The sequence below is a fragment of the Myxocyprinus asiaticus genome, chromosome 7 (assembly GCF_019703515.2).
Source record: "Myxocyprinus asiaticus isolate MX2 ecotype Aquarium Trade chromosome 7, UBuf_Myxa_2, whole genome shotgun sequence".
Lineage (NCBI taxonomy): Eukaryota > Metazoa > Chordata > Actinopteri > Cypriniformes > Catostomidae > Myxocyprinus > Myxocyprinus asiaticus.
In genome coordinates this window covers 15,522,853-15,541,673 of record NC_059350.1, presented here as the reverse complement: position 1 = coordinate 15,541,673, position 18,821 = coordinate 15,522,853, and the positions used below count along the sequence as shown (strand labels likewise).

Genomic DNA, 18,821 nt, shown 5'->3' with positions numbered 1-18,821 from the left:
TGACAATTAAAGCTTTCGATAGGTTCTTTTTGGTGACTAATACTCTGGTCTATTTTCACAACACTGATCAAAGTGCAAACCAATTAAGACAGTGTAGTTAAGGCACTGCCATTGGTTCTTTTTTTTGTGAGGACATCAGACACTTCCTTTAGTTAATGTGTCACACTGTAGCACAGATGAAATAAGGCAGATGGTGTGAGAAAGAAAGGTAATCTGAGAAAGAGAACAAGTGAACTTTGGATCTCTTGACAGGCGTTGCCCTAAGACTGCTCCTGCATTGTCACCCGAGTTGCCACACAGGTCTGGTTGGTATCCGTGGTGATGGTGAATAATTGAGAGAGTAAAGCCAGACAAATGCAGAGCATTACAGGAAGAGTTAGACAGAGAGAAAGAAAGAGAAATCTACCTTCATAGAGACATTAAACGAAATTGTTCAACATATTAAGCTTGTTACCACCCATACAGACACATTTACACACACTCGGTCATGGAGGGTGATGTGGATGAAGATGACGGGACTTTTATTAACATATCACTGGCTGATGATTCAGGTAAGACACCTGCACGGCTTGCACCGACCAGTTGGAACCAGTTTTATTTGTTTTCTTTCTTTTGAGGAACTAATCCAGTAAATTAATTGACATTGGGTCAGTAGTGCAGGGAATATTTGTGTGCCTGCAGCCTACCTAAAAGCGCACAGGTGCATAAAGTGCACACATTTACAATCTTAAAACAATTCTTGTCCTAATAGAGGAATGAATGGAGAAGCAAATCTAGTGTGCCATAGGGGGCTGTGAGTGCATACACTTGTGTATAGGGACTGTATAGAGCCAGATTCACACATGTGTATGTTTGAAAGTAAGTACTATAAGAGCAGTAAGCATAACAAAGGCTGCATATTTCAGATGACGCATGCCTGTGACCATGGCTAATATGTAAACACTTATATCCCAGACCATACAAGTGAAGAAAGCAAGGCTGCTCTTTTAACAGCATGAAAAATGATTTAATGTCGGTCAAGTGTGGACAGTCACCAACAGGTTTGCATGCAGCAAACCACGAATTATGCCAGTCAAAACTGACAATTAGAGTACATAGACCTTTTGGACTCTGGACTACTAATAACAGGGATGACATGCCCTGAAACAATCCACTCATTACTTAAAGGTGCAATCCGTAATTTATCCTCATTAAAAAAGTTTAATTCCTAAAGAAATAAATAGTATTTTTGAAACATATGTATAAAATCATGACCACTCATATGAAATGAAGACTCACTGTCATATCAGTAACCTTATAAAAGCTGTTTTATTCTACATGAGGGTCCCTTTATGGGGGCAGCCATTTTAGAATCGCATGGCCAGCCAAATACTACTTAATCTATGTAACTGCCCTATCAGACATTTTTACTCATACATTAAAACAATCATGGCTGACTATGAATAGTAAATTTCTACAATGGCAACTAAAAAAAAACCTTTTTTTTTTACATTTTAAATTTGAATGATGCTACATCCTTGCCCCTAGGTGACAGTGTAAGTCCAAGATGACATAAACAAAACAAAAAACTACTGAGTGCACCTTTAATTTTGTTCATTTGCAGACTGCATAGACAAATAAACTTACAAAAAGTACTCTGGAAGCATCATGATGGTATGATGTGATGGCAACAAATGGAAATACTATAGTACTGAGTGATTGCTATAGACCATTTCAAGAATGTAAACAAAAACAAAGGAATCAGAGGTCCAGAAGTTTTTCTGGATCCTTTCAACAAAGTCTCTTTTTCAAGGTAAATCAGTCCACTCGGTGGCTGTTTTTGGAACGTACTTAGGCAGTTTTGGCAGCTATTTTTCTATGTAAACCTGTGGCATGAAAGCGCAGCTACTTTCTACTTGAACTGGAAAAGACCGAAATCTCCAAAACGGTTAGTCAAGATTACGATAAAAGAACATATTTCAAATAAGCAGTAAAATCGGACAACATTGTACGGCTTCACTCGAGCGGTCAGCGCTCTTTTCCTGGACCTGTAAAGATGCCAGCAGGTAGAGACCGGTCTCCTGAGGAGAGGTGTGCTCTTTGTTTAAAATCAGCGGTGATGAGGCTCTTCATTGGGACAACGCAATCCCTATTACACGAGGCGGGATGACGGTGCCAACTATTTCTCATGGGAAGTCGCCAAAGGCTGATGAAATGTCGCTAAAAGTAGCTAAATCACGTGATGACGTCTAGGGGTGCTAGAACACTGAGAAAAATTAGACATCATTCTTGACAGAGCTGATGTTTTTTGTGTCGCCAGATGTGGAAGAATGTCGCAAAATCAGACTACAAAAGTCGCTAAAATTGTAGCTAGTCAATAGATGGCTCTTTTACTCGCTAAGGGGGTCAAAACTTTGGCAACACTGCTGACAATGATCCACAGGAAGGACATGTTGTTCTGTCACAATGGGTATAATAAATTGTTTCTTTACCTAAGATTACATTATGAAAGCAATTATACTGTCTTGAATAGCTAATGAGCATGCGTGTTCTCGTGTTGATTGACAGGCTATTTCTGCATCTAAAGGGTGATTGGCTATTTTACCTGTAAGGAGGGTTGACCACTGGCTGCCATTGGGCATTCCAATTTCTCCCATTCATTTTAATAGGAGTGGCCGTCTCTGTTTTGACAAGCAGGAAATGTTCATGGAACAATGACGTCACATGACGTTAATGATGAACATTCCTTGAAATAGTCTATATACTATAGCGTTTGCATTGTACACCAAGATATTTTAAAGAATGCCATGGAAGATGTTTAAAAACATGGTATTACCATATCTCCATGTCCAAAAAAGCATGGTACTTTTTGTAGTGTTAAACGTTCTGTCCTTCTCTTTCACATATTAAAGGGATATTTCTCCAAAAAAATTAAAATTCTCTCATCATTTACTCAACCTCATGCCATCCCAGATGTGTATGACTTTCTTTCTTCTGCAGAACACAAACAAAGATTTTTAGAAGAACATCTTAGCTCTGTTGGTTCTCACAACGCAAGTGAATGATGGCCAGACATTTGAAGCTCCAAAAATCTCATAAAGGCCACATAAAAATAATCCATTAAACTCCAGTAGTTGAATCCATATCTTCAGAAGCTATTTGATAGGTGTGAGTGATAAACGGATAACCTTCATTTGTGTTCTGCAGAAGAAGGAAAGTCAAGTGATTAAATGATGAGAAAATTTGGGGCCTGGGTAGCACAGTGGTAAGACACTGGCTACCACCTCTGGAGTTCGCTAGTTCAAATCCCAGGGTGTGCTGAGTGACTCCAGCAGGGTCTCCTAAGCAACCAAATTGGCTTGGTTGCTAGGGAGGGTAGAGTCACACAGGGTGATCACTATAATGTGGTTCACTCTCAGTGGGGCGCATGGTGAGTTGTGCATGGATGCCACAGTGGATGGTGTGAAGCCTCCACACGCGATATATCCCCGTGGTAATGTGCTCAACAAGATCAAATTTTACAAGATAAAATTGCTGTGTTATAAGAGAACATCCGGACAATTTTGCGGCAGGTATGTGTCAGTTTACAGCTCTCACAATTCATTTGTATGGTATTCGCAAATGGCGACTTACTGTCGTAACATGCTAGTTGGAGCAAAGTGAACTCAAGATGGCGGCGAGTATGGCTGCTGCGTTGCGAGCTCCGACACAACATAGTAGTGTTTTGTTTGTTTTGTTCACAATTCTTATGTTTTTTGTCTTGGATGTTGTCTGCCTTATTGTCTATGACAGACAAACACTTTTGGACATTGGTTCAGCAATTTCACACCCTAAACCGGACTTCAAATTTCTCAATGCCGACCCGCTGTTTACAAACACGCAAGCGGAGCCCTTTGTCTGGGCAGCACGGCCGTGGAAACGCAAAAGGAAAAGAGGAAACAGAGCCGGCGTTCTCATCAGAGTAAGACGCCGCGCAAATCGACCCCCGCTACCCACTATTCTACCGGCAAATGTTCAGTCTCTGGATAACAAGCTCTGCGAGCTGAAAGCACGGATCTCTTTCCAACGAGATACAAGGGACTACTGCATTATCTGCCTTACGGAAACTTGGATGTCTGCGGAGATTCCAGACTCAGCCATTGAACCCGCTGGGTTCTCCGTGCACCGAGCGGACAGAGCGAAAGACCACTCAGGTAAAAGCAGAGGAGGTGGTGTATGTTTTATGATCAACAAATCCTGGTATGATCAGAGGAACGTACATTCTATCAAGTCTATCTGCTCTTCTGATCTGGAATTTCTTATGCTTCTGTGTCGACCATTCTGGCTACCGAGGGAATTCACAGCGGTCATTATCACAGCTGTGTACATCCCGCCTCAAGCCGACACAGACTGGGCACTCAAGGAACTGTATGGGAGTATAAGTGAGCAGGAAACCGCGCACCCTGAGGCCACGTTCATTGTGACCGGGGACTTTAATAAAGCCAGTTTAAAATCAGTCGCACCAAAATACCACCAACACATTAGTTTCATCACATGAGGGGACCGGGTTTTGGACCATTGCTACTCTCCCTTCCGGGATGGCTACAAATCCCTCCCCCGCCCACCATTTGGCAAATCGGACCACTCTTCCATTCTGCTTCTGCCCGCTTACAGGCAGAAACTGAAACAGGAAACACCCACCATCAGAACGATCCAGTGCTGGTCGGACCAATCAGATTCTACGCTACAAGACTGTTTTTATCACACAACTGGGAGATGTCCACCTCTGATGACGACATCGAGCTTTACGTTGATAGCATAATGTGTTTCATCAGAACGTGCGTAGAGGACGTGGTTCCGACCAGAACAATACGGATCTATCCGAATCAGAAACCATGGATAAATAACGATGTTCGCGCGGCACTTAATGTGCGGACCTCTGCTTTTAATTCCGGGAACGCGGAGGAGCATAAACAAGCCAGTACTCAGTAATCAGAACTGCAAAACGCCAGTACAGGAACAAGATTGAAGGACAGTTTAACACCACCAACTCTAGAAGCATGTGGCAGGGAATTAACATCATCACGGACTTTAAAGGGAATAAAAACTCCGCCATGAACACTGCTGCCTCTCTCCCGGATGAGCTAAATACTTTTTATGCTCATTTCGAGGGAAATAACACCGCCCTCGCGGAGAGAGCTCTCGCGGCTGAAGCTACAGAGGTTAGTTCACTCTCCGTCTCTATAGCGGATGTAACCCGATCCTTCCGATGGGTGAATATCCGCAAAGCCGTGGGCCCAGACGGCATTCCGGGCCGTGTCATCAGAGCGTGCGTGAACCAGCTGGCTGGTGTTTTTACGGACATTTTCAACCTTTCCCTCTCTTTGTCTGTAGTCCCTACATGCTTTAAAACATCCACCATTGTGCCTGTTCCAAAACAATCAAAAATAACTTGCTTAAATGACTGGCGTCCTGTTGCTCTGACCCCCATCATCAGCAAATGCTTTGAGAGACTAATCAGAGATTACATCTGCTCTGTGCTGCCTCTCTCTCTTGACCCGCTGCAGTTTGCTTACCGCAACAACCGCTCCACTGATGATGCCATTGCATTTACAATACACACTGCTCTCTCCCACCTGGAAAAAAAGAACACTTATGTGAGAATGCTGTTTGTAGACTACAGCATTCAACACCATAGTGCCCTCCAAGCTAGATGAGAAACTCTGGGCTCTGGGCTTAAACAGCTCGCTGTGCAGCTGGATCCTGGACTTCCTGTCAAGCAGATGCCAGGTGGTTAGAATAGGCAGCAACATCTCCTCATCACTGACCCTCAACACTGGAGCCCCGCAGGGCTGTGTTCTCAGCCCACTACTGTATTCCTTGTACACACATGACTGTGTGGCAACACATAGCTCCAATGCCATCATTAAGTTTGTTGATGATACGACGGTGGTAGGTCTGATCACTGACAATGATGAAACAGCCTACAGAGAGGAGGTGCACACTCTGACACACTGGTGTCAGGAGCACAGCCTCTCCCTCAACGTCAGTAAGACAAAGGAGCTTGTGGTGGACTTCAGAAGAAAAGACAGAGAACACAGTCCCATCACCATCAATGGAGCACCGGTGGAGAGAGTCAGCAGCTTCAAGTTCCTAGGTGTCCACATCACTGAGGAACTCACATGGTCCATCCACACTGAAGTCGTTGTGAAGAACTGAAGACACACTGAAGTCTTCTTCCTGAGACGGCTGAGGAAGTTTGGAATGAACCGCCACATCCTCACACGGTTCTACACCTGCACTGTAGAGAGCATCCTGACTGGCTGCATCTCCACCTGGTACGGCAATAGCACCACCCACAACCGCAAAGCACAGCAAAGGGTGGTGCGAACTGCCAGGAAAAATATACAAGGCGGTGTGTGAAAAAAGCTCGGAGGATCATCAGAGACTCCAGCCACCCGAGCCATGGGCTGTTCTCACTGCTACCATCAGGTAGGCGGTATCGCAGCATCAGGACCCGCACCAGCCGACTCCATGATAGCTTCTTCCCCCAAGCAATCAGACTTCTGAACTCTTGTTCTCCCACGATCAAAATACATCAGCACTGCACTTTATATCTCACACCGGACTGTCATAAATTATATTATTATTATATTATATTCTCTCTTAACAACTGACTATCAACCGACAGCCTGAATGTCAATACAGTACAATACTGTACATTCTATATATACTATATATACTTTTTTATATATTTTAATTTTTATTTTTACTGAATAATGTGTATCTATATAGTGCGTATTGTATACTGTACAGTGTATGTTATTATTTGTATATTGTTGAGTGTAATTATGTGTATATCAGATGTTTAAATTGTGCTGTGTTAATTTGATGTTATTGTAAATTGGTATATGTCTCATCACTGTCACGACTGCTATGTTGATCGGAACTGCACCCAAGAATTTCACACACCATTGCACTTGTGTATATGGCTGTGTGACAATAAAGTGATTTGATTTGATTTGATTGATTTGATAGTTAACTGATCTATACAGATATAACAATAGGTTACTATTCCTAACCCCGGTTCTCTGAAGCATCGAGTGGAGAGATCCACCTATGGGAAGGGCATCCGTACCTGACCTCTGCAGAAGCGTCCAATTGCACCAAGATGAAGAGCTGATTGCTCTTCCGAAAAGTACTAGTCCTATCCATGTACATCTGAAGGGCACGCACAGGACACAGAGCATTCAGCCTCTGATCCTCTGCAGAGGAGAAAGGAGGACGGTGAAAAGCAGAAAGCTTCATTACCTCACAGGTGAATGCTGGGAAGCAATTAGGCATGAAGTCTGGGATGGGCCTAAGAAAAACCTTATCCCCACTAAGAGAGAATTTAGTGCACAAGGAATGAACAGAGAGTGCATGCAAATCACTGACACATTAGCAGATGCCAAGGCCAGGAGCAAAGCTGTCTTAAAAGACAGCAGATTTAGGGAAATGCTTCCCAGGGGCTCAAAAGACTGTTGAGATAGAGCCTCCAGCACCATGGAGAAGTCCCACTCAGGAACAGTTCTCCTAGTAACTGGGAGTGAACGGCAGATGCCCATCATAAATCTACGAAGGTAGACCTGAATAGTGGAAAAAGACTTGCCCACACAAAATATCAGAGACTGAACACCGATATGATGTGGAACGGCACCCATCACACCAACCTTCAAACACTCGCCACTTACAGTCATATAGGGACTGTGTGGAGGAGGCCCTAGCATTCTGTATAGTGGCAACCACACGTGGGGGGGAGCCCCATCGTGCTCAAGTTTGCCCTCTCATTGGCCAAGCTCAGAGAGCCACCCAGTCGCGGTGAGGGTGGTAAATCTCCCCATTCGCTTGAGACAGGAGGTCTGTACATAATGGGAGGGGCCACAGCTGGGCATGCAAAAGAGGAATTATCTTTGCCAGCTACGGAGCCTTGGGCCACCTGGGTGCTATCAAAATGAGGGACAGGCTCTGTTCGCTCACCTTGGCCATGGTGGGAGCTATCAGGCACAGGGGAGGAAATGCATAGAGCAGCACTTTGGGCCATGGATGGGCTATTGCGTCCATGCCGAGGGGTGCGTCCTCGTCCTTTAGTGAGAAGAACATAGGACAATGGGTGTTTTTGTGTGAAGCGAAGAGATCTACGGTTGCCTGACCGAATCTTTCCCACAGCATGCCCACTATCTGAGGGTGGAGGCGCCAGTCTCCACAGAGTGGGTTCCCCTTTGACAGAAGGTCCGCGCCCATGTTAAAAATGCCTGGAATATGGGTCATGTGTAACGACAGGAAGTGCCGCCTGCTCCACACTAAAAGCCTATGAGCTAGAGCGTGAAGCTTGGGAGAGCGCATGCCTCCTTGGCAATTGATATGTGCCACCGCTGTGGTGTTGTCGCAGTAGATGGGCACATGACGCCCATGCAACCTAGGAAACACTTATAGCTGCGTTTGTGCCCGGTTTGCTAATTTGTGATGCAATGGCACCATCTAGTGGACAACTTAGGGGTGACGTGGGGTTGCCGAGAGATGTTCTCTCTCAGTAATGAATTCATTTGATTCGTTTGATTTTTTGGATTTATTTCTGTTTTGGGAAACACTGGGCCCGAAGCTTTTATTGAATGAGTGAGAAAAATGTGATGGGGGCGTTGCGGTGGCAATGCTTGTATACTTTTTCTCACAATAACCCCCTCCAGCGCGGGGAGGCTTCACAACATGAGATGGATGGGGGAATTTGACATTGAAAACACAGGTGGGCACCCACTGGTGGGCGGGGGGGTGGGGGGTGGGGTGGGGGGTGCGGTTTGGACTGAACTAGGAGGGCAGAACTGGAGTCTGGAGGGCTGGACTCAAAGCCCCCTGTAGCTGTGCATCATGCCGGCCATTTCCGTTTGGAGTCAGAGGGGGTAGTGGGGGATTTCTTGGCTGCGGCCGTGGTGAAAGACGTTCTCCCCCAGGGCTTGGCAGAGGGTAGGTTACTCTGCTGAGGAGGCAGTTTGCTACAGGCTTTTGCCTTGCCTGAATGTTGGAAATGACAGCCTGTGGCAGGGGGGTTGGGTGGTCACACGGGGGGGGGGGGTTCCTGGCACAGCAGGCATAATTTGAAGGCTTCATACTCCTTTTTCTTATTGTCACAGCGCTGTTACATCAAAGCGACAGCAGGGCTAAAAAGAGCTTGACCGGTCTCTACCGGGGCACCCGCAATGTGTCGCTTCTCGCTGTCAGGGAGGCGTGACAGATTAAGCCAGATTGTACATTCTCCAACCACAAAAAGAGCCATAGAACGCCCACAGGCTTGGATGGCCTGATGGGCATTATGGAGGACGATGTCATTCACCATTACAATCTCCTTCCATAGAGAGGGCGAGGGAGACCCTTTCTCTAATTGATGCCCCATGTTGACCAGGAGTTCAGCCTGGTATGCAGAGAGGAGGGAGGAGACGTTGACGGCCCTGACTTTTACAAGAGGCCTGGTGAATGGAGGTGGAAAAACCTTCCATTTTACTGTCTGGCAATCGAGGGCTCGATGGCAGGGGGATCACCCATGCCGAGAGCCACCATATCTTTAACTTCGAGGCCTCATGTGCTTTGCACATGCAGGAAGGAGAGGGAGGAGTTGTTTCCTCAAGCCGGGAGGGGGTCCCAGGAGTTTCCCATTGTATAAGTCCCTCTCTTGGTCAGTGGCATTTTGTAAGGCCGGCCATTCGATATTAAGGCGAGCGGCCGCTCGCTCACAAAATTTTATGAGGATGGACTGGGGTAAAGCCGCGGGGGTGCTAGCCTGGGGAGTCAGGGAAGACAGGATGGCCTCCTCATCCTTCAAACCCTCGAGAAGGCCCACATCATCCTGGTCACCTGAACTGGCTGGCTCATTGGCGAATGAGAGATTGCCTGTAAAAATGACCTCGGGGAACGCAGGGTAGCTTTGTTCAGCCCAGCTGAGAGAGGCTGTGCCCAGGGAAGCCCCCGGGAACACGTCGTCATCACCATTTCCCCCATCAGAGTCAGAAAGTTTGAGGTCGGTGCACTAGGTAGCGGCCACCTTGAGCCTCTGGCACCAGAGTTTTTTGGGGAGTGCCAGGCAGTGGATAAAATTTTTGGGAAATTCTAGAGCCTCCTCCACGTATTTGAGTCCCATGCAAATGACACAGAAAGGATGAGGGTCTCTGGCGGTGATGAGGGTGCTGCATGCGGCCGGGCAGGCATGCGACTTGTTGTCCCCGGGGGTAGCCGTGGGTTTAGAAATTGGCATAGTTGAGAAAAACTCAATAAAATCTGTGGCGGGCTGCCATGGAGCAGGGAAAAAAGGTGAGGGAGAAAGACGGGCAACCTGAGTAGTAGAAAGCGAACATGGGTGGCTTGCAGCAAATAAAACACAGCTAACCTGGCTGAAGCAAGACAGTCATGTCTGGCAGAGGTTGATCTTAACAATGTGTCCTCCTGTAGACAAAAAGTAAAAGTCTAATAATCCAACCGAGCTGAGAGTGAAAAACAGAGGTCGTGAGCCATGTGACACCATGCGAAGGTACTTGCGGACTTTGAGGATCTCGCTGTAATACGGCAATCGATTACGGTGATGGAAAAAAATGATCTGAGTTAGTCACGAGAGTGACAGATGTTTAGAAACAAATCGATTATTTGGAGTCATTGGAGAGGGAATTAGCCGCTAATCTGCCCATGACCAAAGTTGATTTGGAACGTGTTCTTGAAAAGCTTGAAGTTCTTGAGAATAGAAGCCGCATGAATAACATTAGAATTGTTGGAATTCCTGAGCATGAGGAGGGCAGAGATATGGTGAAATTCCTTTACGAGCTTTTCCCGAATCTGCTCGACATAACAGGCCACAAGCTGGAAATTGAGCGAGCTCACATTGTCCCAGCTCACAGATCTGCTGAGGGAGAAAGGCCCAGATCGATTCTGGCCAAATTTTTTAGATCTCGTGTTGCGCCAGGCGAGGAGCAAAGGAAAGCTTTCTTGGAAGAATTACAATATTTTCTTGTTCCCGGACTTTGCGAACTCGACAAGAGAGAAACGCTTTCGGTTTAAGGAATGCAAGAAGCTCTTACATCAGCGGAAGATCACTTTTGCTCTGATGTTTCCAGCCAGACTGAGAATAAACACCAAGGACGGCAGCGAAGTATTTACATGTCCCAATCAAGCAATGTCTTTTATTGAAACAATGGGTGAAAACCATTGGGTGTTTTTCTTGTGAGTGGATTGACTCACTGTACATACTCTGGCTTTCGGAGGAAGCTGGGCATCATTTTTGTTTCTTTTTGCGTTGGCTCCACCGAGCGGCTGGAGTTTGTTTTGTGGATTAACACTTTTCCTTAAAGAAACTTTTGCATTGATGGAAGATCACTTTTTCCTGGGAAGTTCCTGGGCAGATTGAGAATAGAGACTACGGATGACCGCAAAATATCTACATGCCCACACAAAGGATGTCTTTTATAAAGTTGGCGGACTGTGTAAATCATGAGATATACTTTTATGCGGCCTCCAAGTGAATTGACTCTTGACCATCCGAGGACCTGGGATGCGTGTTTCGTTTCCTTTTTTGCTGGTTCTGCCTAGCGGTTGGAGCTTGTTTTGTTAAATAACACTACTTCGGACAGTTATGGATGAATCTGTCAGTTCCTTGTGCTTATGCATCCTGTTGGCTGGAGTATGATTTGTGGAGTATTTTCGTGAGACATTGGAATGAATACGTCATCTGCTGCACTCATCAGCTGGCTCACTGAAGATTCGTTTGTCTGTCTGAGGAAAATGAACGGCTTTATATCGGCTGGAATTTGTTTTGTGAAGGAACACACCTTCGAGACAGTTCTGTGAATGAGTCTACATGGTCTTTGTGTTTATTCTGCCTATTGGCTGGGGTTTGTTTTACAAAATATTTGATGTTATGTAATTTTGTCAAAACTTTTGGCAAACCAATTAAGTAAGGTTATGACATCTCTTATACATATAGATCAGGTGGGGTTTATTTTGGGCCACAGCTCTTCTGATAACATCAGGTGTCTCATCAATATCATGTGGTCAGTAGCGAATGATCAGTCTCCGGTCGCTGCCATCTCACTTGACGCCGAAAAGTTTGATATGGTAGAATGGGATTATCTTTTTAAGATTTTGGAAATGTATGGGTTCGGGAGTTCATTTATTGGTTGGATTAAGTTACTTTATAGACACCCTGTAGCAGCGGTACAAACAAATGGATTAATTTCAGATTATTTTACTCTGGATAGGGGCACTCGACAGGGTTGCCCTCTTTCCTCTTGCCCTGGAACCATTAGCAGCCGCGATAAGAAAGGAGGATGATTTTCCAGGGGTGGTGGCGGGAGGTGTGGCGCATAAGCTTCTGCTTTACGCAGAGGATATTTTATTATTTGTCTCTGAACCTACTAGATCTATGGCTTGCCTCCACAGAATTATTAATTCCTTTCCCAAGTTCTCAGGATACAAAGTCAATCGGTCTAAATCTGAAGCTTTGGCTCTGACAGCGTACTGTACAGTAACGGCTTTCCAGCCAGCGCCTTCCACAGGCCCAAACAGGGCATTGAGTATTTGGGGATTTTATTCCCAGCAAATTTGTCTGATTTAGTTAGTGTTAATTTTGACCCTTTAATAAAAAGGTTTTCGAGCGATGTGGGCATGTGAGCTTCATTATATTTATCGATGATTGGGAAGGTTAATGTTAATAAAATGAATTGTATTCCAAAATTTAACTACCTGCTACAGTCTCTCCCTGTAGATGTCCCCCTCTCTTATTTCAAGCAATTTGATAGCATAGAGAAGTCCTTCATTTGGAATGGTAAACATCCCATATTGCATTTTAATAAGTTACATAGGCCGATAGACAAAGGTGGGCTAGGCCTACCCAAGATTAAGTTTTATTACTATGCATTCAGTCTCAGACATTTGGCTCATTGGTCACTTTCACCTGAGAGAGCCCCTCCCTGGTTTGTTATTGAACAGGCAGTTCTTGCCCCTATTTCGCCATTACAAAGCATCTCTATCAAACTAATCGGAAAAGTTAAGTTACACCCCGTTATTTCGCATTTATACTCGGTATGGACTAAAGTGTCCAGATTGTTTAAATTGTACACTTATTTAAATGTTGCCTCGAGCATATGGCAGAACACAAGACTGTGTATTGGCAAGTCCCCTTTTTGCTGGCCAGAGTGGATTGTGAGAGGGGTTGGTACACTCGGTAACCTATATGAAAGTGGAGTGTTGAGATCTTTTGAAAACTTGGTCCAACATTTTGGGATCACCAGACCTAAGTTTTATAGGTATTTACAACTGCGCCACCTGCTTTGTACTGTTTTTGGGAGTAGCACACACCCCCCTAAGGAGGCAGATGCTTTGGGAGAGGTGATTGCGGCTTTTGGAAAAGGTCATGAGGCATCAGTGTACTACTCCCTGTTAATTCAGAGTCTGGGGGATGGAGCCTTAAATTCTCTCAAGAGAGTATGGAAGAAAGATTTCAACTTGGCATTGGAGGAAGGAGTGTGGGCTAAGATTCTTAAAAACTTTAAGTCTGCATCTAGAGATGCAAGGGTGCATCTTATACAGTTCAAAATTTTGCATAGATTTTATTGGACCCCCTCTAGACTGTATAGGCTTGGTCTTAAAGACACACCCATATGCTGGAGATGCCAATCGGAGGATGGAGACATGGCCCATGTTTTTTAGTGGTGTATCGAGATCCAGAAATTCTGGTCGAAGGTTCAGAATTTTGTGTGCGACGTGGTGGGCACTCATTTTGCCCCAGAATCTGTGTTCTGGGCGATGGGGCGGTCATCGATGTGGGGGATGGCCATATGGAGAACTGGGTTCTGACCTGTGTGATGATCGCCAGGCAGGTTATTTTGAGGGGCTGGAGGTCAGCTGGTACGCCCCCATATCTGGAGTGTTGCACGGAGATGGGGAGGGTAGCGGCTTATGAGGAGGTGTCATTGGGAAGACGGGGTGATTTAGATTTGTTTGTCTGGAAATGGGGCAGGTATTTGGAATTTTTGGGGGGCTCTCGGGTGGGGTGTGTATAGTGTATATATATATATATATATATATATATATATATATATATATATATATATATATATATATATATGTGTGTGTGTGTGTGTGTTTCTTGTTATTATAAGATTTAATAAAAAAAATTAATTAAAATGTTTTAAAAAAGAGGTCGCGAGAAGCGAATGTCAACCGAGGAACAGCAGAGCATGCAGGTCCTTATATGTACCCAGGTAAGTGGCATACCTTACCTGTCATAGGACACGTGCTACTGTCTGTCTAGCCAGACTTGGTGCAATTGGATGCTTCTGCAGAGGTCAGGTACGGATGCCCTTCCCATAGGTGGATCTCGAACATGAGATGATGAAAGAGAACCATATATCTATGCAAGGATGTAACCACATTTTCAGGATTGGGGGGACCAAATGTAATAATTTAATAATCAACCATGAAAAACTCCATATCAGTAGACCACTATTATGAATATAGTGGTTACAGCCCTGTATTTATGGATATAACAACTTTCGCGTTAAGCCGTTGTAGAGAGCGTAACGTCAAATAGTGTGTTACGGTATTTGCGGATACCATACAAATGAATGGGGAGAGCCATAAACTGACACCTACCTGTAGCAAAATTGTCAGTGTCTTCTCTTATAAAACAGCAATTGTATCATTGGAAACTCCACACTTAGTTAATTCCAAAAGGATTTTTTGTGTAAAGCATGTTGAAGATTAGTGGGCATATGGATATAAGTAGGAATGGATGTATTGAATATTGCACATGGTTGTCAGTTTTAACTGTTCATGTGGTGGATGACCTGAGGGAAAAAACTGTTCTTGTGCCTGACTGTTCTGGTGCTCAGTGCTCTGTAGCACTGGCCAGATGGCAACAGTTTGAAAAGGAAGTGGGTGAATGGGGTCCAGAGTGATTTTACCAGTCCTTTTCATCACTCTGGATGTTTACAGTTATAGCAGGGTGGGTAGGGGTGTGCCAATAATCCTCTCAGCAGTCAGAACTATCCTTTGAAGTCTTCTGATGTCTGACTTGGTAGCTGAACCAAACCAGACAGTTATAGAAGTGCAAAGTACAGACTCAATGACTGCTGAGTAGAACTGTATCAGCAGCGCCTGTGGCAGGTTGAACTTCCTCAGCTGGCGAAGGAAGTACAACCTCTACAGGGCCTCTCTCCGTGTAAACAAAAAGGCTCTCTCCAGGTATTTTATAGCTCCATGGCTTTGTCTCCCTCTATCGGCGTTAGTGGGAGTGAGTGAGTGAGTGTTTGTTTATGTGTGTGTGTGTTTGAGAGAGGGAAAGAGAAGTGATGAGGTAGCGGGCAATCTGTATCATTACCTGGAGAACTGCATTCATCGTTTGATCATCTTTAATAACAGCGAGAGGTTTATCATATATCAGGTAAGGCAGTTTGACCGTATCAGAATGTTGGTGTTTAGTTAATCTCTCCACTATTGGATTCGATTATGTTTAAAGCGTTTCGGGGTGTGTGTATGCGCTAATGGCCTTTATCCTAGTATTTTGGGGTACTTAATTGACACACATAAACCTAAATGTACTTTCAAGTATAATTTAAACCTGCTTTTCTCATGTATTAACATCACACAGGCTGCTGCGGCCTGTCATGCATGAAAACGAATGGAGACCTAGTTTGGACCTTCTTAAAACCAGATAGATAATGTGAGCGAAGTTCCGAGTCCAAATAGCTATCAAATTAAGTTTTAGGCATTTAATGTAATTAATAGTGATATTGTATAGTAAATTTATGTCAGGCTGTGTTTTTTTGTGTTAGCCAGTGGCTAGCTTAGCCAACAGTTAATTTCAACAGTTAAATATATGTATTTGGGAAAACTTTTCAAAACAAGAGTTAATCTCGCTGGTTTTGCATTTCTTTTTGTCTTTAAATCTTTTTAAATGTTGTGCCCAAAGTCTCTCTTTCACTTTTACTTGAAAGAGCCATGGATGAGATTAGTTATGTATCTTCACCACCCTCTGATATGCTGTTGCTCTTACAAAAAAGTACTATATTGATATCAGATGGTAATAAAATGGTATTGAATGATTACCATATTAATTATGTAATGGTATTTACATGGTAGTCCTAGGTACTGAATATACCAATTAAATTTCAATGGTACATGCCCAGAAACCATGGTAATAACAACCCCACATATTCGATGAAGTACTGTACAGTATATCCTTAATCATGTCGTTTCAATCTAGTAACGTTTGAAAACACCTCTTACAGCTGAAGGGGAACGGACAGCCCTGCGCTCCAGACCAGAGGACCAGTACAGCACCATGAACTGTAACATTGATGGTAAATATAACACAATTTGGTTGGACAAAGGGATATTTTAGTCTATGGACTGCTTTGGAGCTGTTTCAGTTATGTTTTTGTTGACTTTTCAGGAGATATGGAGAATCAAGTTGAACAAGAGGAGAGGACAAGACTCATAAACCAAGTGCTGGAGCTTCAGCACACACTTGAGGGTATAATTCGAGTCTTTCTCATTATAAAAGCTATGCATTCTTATAAAACTCTATAATCATGTTTACACTTACATCTTTTCTGTGTCTTGCCCCACTGGTTTCTTGATTCTGTTTTGTTTTACCCTGTAATTGCACTGCAACACCCATCATGTTGCTGTTACTCATGTTTCTTCTGTGATCCACTCAAGCTCTTAATGGCTGCCTGGAAAAGCTATGTAATGCACTCTAATGCATTCTGCCTCTCTCTCTCTCTCTCTCTTTCCATTAGATCTTTCTGCACGTGTGGATGCGGTGAAGGAAGAGAACCTCAAGCTCAAATCGGAGAACCAGGTTCTTGGGCAATACATCGAGAACCTCATGTCCGCCTCCAGTGTCTTCCAGACCACCGACACCAAAAGCAAACGAAAATAAGTGACCATGTGGATCATGGCTGCATAGTCTGTCATCTCTTCCCAACATTCAAACTAATATCCAGTACATCTAAGCTGCTGTTTGTTTTGTCTGTTTATTTTTTTATTTTGTTTTACAGTATACTGATGCATCTATCAGCATGGTATGGGTAATACTTGAATGGACTTGAATGGAACTGTGTTATGAGGTGTGTAGGGATGCATGATGCGTTTTGTGATCAGAAGTAGAGTACTACCACAAGGTGTGATGTATTACTGGTATTTTAGCAAGTACATACATTAGCAACTTAACTGACTTATAATATTCAACCTTTTCAAATACGACAGAGACAGAGTCTGGTTTTGAGAAGTATTATAAAGGATTAATACGCTGATATATTTTTTTCAGCTGTGCTTTTTGCTGTTCATTACAAAAAGCAAGACACTAAAGCACAGACTCATGCAATTTGCATTATGTTGTACACCAATATGTTCCCAGATATGACAACATGTGATATCCCATGATTTTTTTATTTTTTTTTTAAAGACAAGTGCATGACTCTGAGCTATGTCAATAAGAAGGATGGTTCTCTAAATGACAGTGCCAATAATCTAAACTAGTGTCTAACATGGCCCATTCATCATTTAACTTGTTTTAAATCATACTGCCTCAGAAAATTGTTACATTTTAAAGGAATATCCAGGTTCAGTACAATATGCTCTATCCATGCTTTTGATCACCACAGAAAATAATTTGATACAAAAATGTGTTGACAGTTATGGACTTACAGTGGAAGTCTATGAGGCAACTGATGTACACTTGCCCCATAGCCGTCCATTAGAAGTGAAAAACTTGTGTTTAATGGAAGGTTCAATACAAGTTAAGCTCAACTGACAGCATTTGTGGCATAATGTTGATTACCACAAAAAATAATTTGAACTCATCCCACGTTTATTTTAAAAACCTCTAAAATCGAGGTTATAAGTTACATTGGAAGTGAATGGGGCTAGTCGATAAACATTAAAATACACCGTTTCAAAAGTATAAATGCAAAACAAAAATAATATGTTATAAAAACATTTTGTAACGTGTTAAAATTGCTTTTACCATATTTTTGTAAAATCATGACTCATTTTACAATTTAGTTGTCATGACAACGAAACCCTATAATCCCAGGATTGGATAAAACTTTACACAGAAGAGGTAAGTGGATTTATCACACTAAAATCATGTTAACATGTATAATGTTTACATATTGTGGCTATACTTTTAAAATGTTGTGTATTTTTACATTTATGGACCAGCTCCATTGACTTCCATTATAAGTGCCTTACTGTAACTGCGATTTTGTTTTGTTTTTTCTTTAAGAAATGAAGGGTTAGTCGATTTTTTTTTTTTTTTTTTTGGTAATCAACATTATACCACAAATGCTGTCAATTAAGCTTAACTTGTACTGAACCCTGAACATTCCTTTAACCCAGAACTTTCCTTTTAAAAGTCTGCAGAATCTGCATTCTTGGATGTTCTAAGATTTTCTGACTAGTGCACAAATCTGACTGGCATCTTTTGATTTGGATCAATAGATTGAAATCGCACACAGTGTAAACTGCTGTGTTGTTTTCGAGTTTACTCTTCATGGTTTAATCCTTTGGATGGAGGGACTTAAAATGGACAAAGAAATGGACCATCCGGCTTCTATGTTTTTAAAAAAGAAGGAAAGTGAGTTGGGACTGCTGAGTGTAATTGATCTGTGCTCTGAAGTGATCTGGAAGCCTTCTGCTGGTTGAGTGACATTTATGAGTACAAATGCTCTGCTTTTTGCTTGGATTTTGCTGATGTCAGTCTTCACTCCGTATGAATAATATAACACAGGGTTAATGGAAAACCTGAAAATATCAGTGAGTTTTCAAAATTGTGATTTCCA

General features: G+C 43.2%; 1 protein-coding gene across 3 annotated transcripts; it reads left to right on the top strand.

Annotated features, from left to right (window-relative positions):
- The first annotated feature begins 355 nt into the window (after positions 1 to 355).
- On the top strand, positions 356 to 18,756 carry scoca (short coiled-coil protein a). 3 transcript variants are annotated; one of them, XM_051703038.1, is made up of 5 exons: positions 15,266 to 15,415; positions 15,623 to 15,694; positions 16,263 to 16,334; positions 16,427 to 16,507; positions 16,776 to 18,756. In XM_051703038.1, exons 3-5 carry the CDS (start codon positions 16,316 to 16,318, stop codon positions 16,916 to 16,918), a joined length of 243 nt encoding a protein of 80 aa, XP_051558998.1. In that variant the 5' UTR covers positions 15,266 to 15,415; positions 15,623 to 15,694; positions 16,263 to 16,315; the 3' UTR covers positions 16,919 to 18,756. The 3 variants fall into 3 exon arrangements, with proteins under 3 accessions (XP_051558996.1, XP_051558998.1, XP_051558997.1); XM_051703036.1 differs by lacking the exons at positions 15,266 to 15,415; positions 15,623 to 15,694 and adding an exon at positions 356 to 551; XM_051703037.1 differs by lacking the exon at positions 15,623 to 15,694.
- The last annotated feature ends 65 nt before the right edge of the window (positions 18,757 to 18,821 follow it).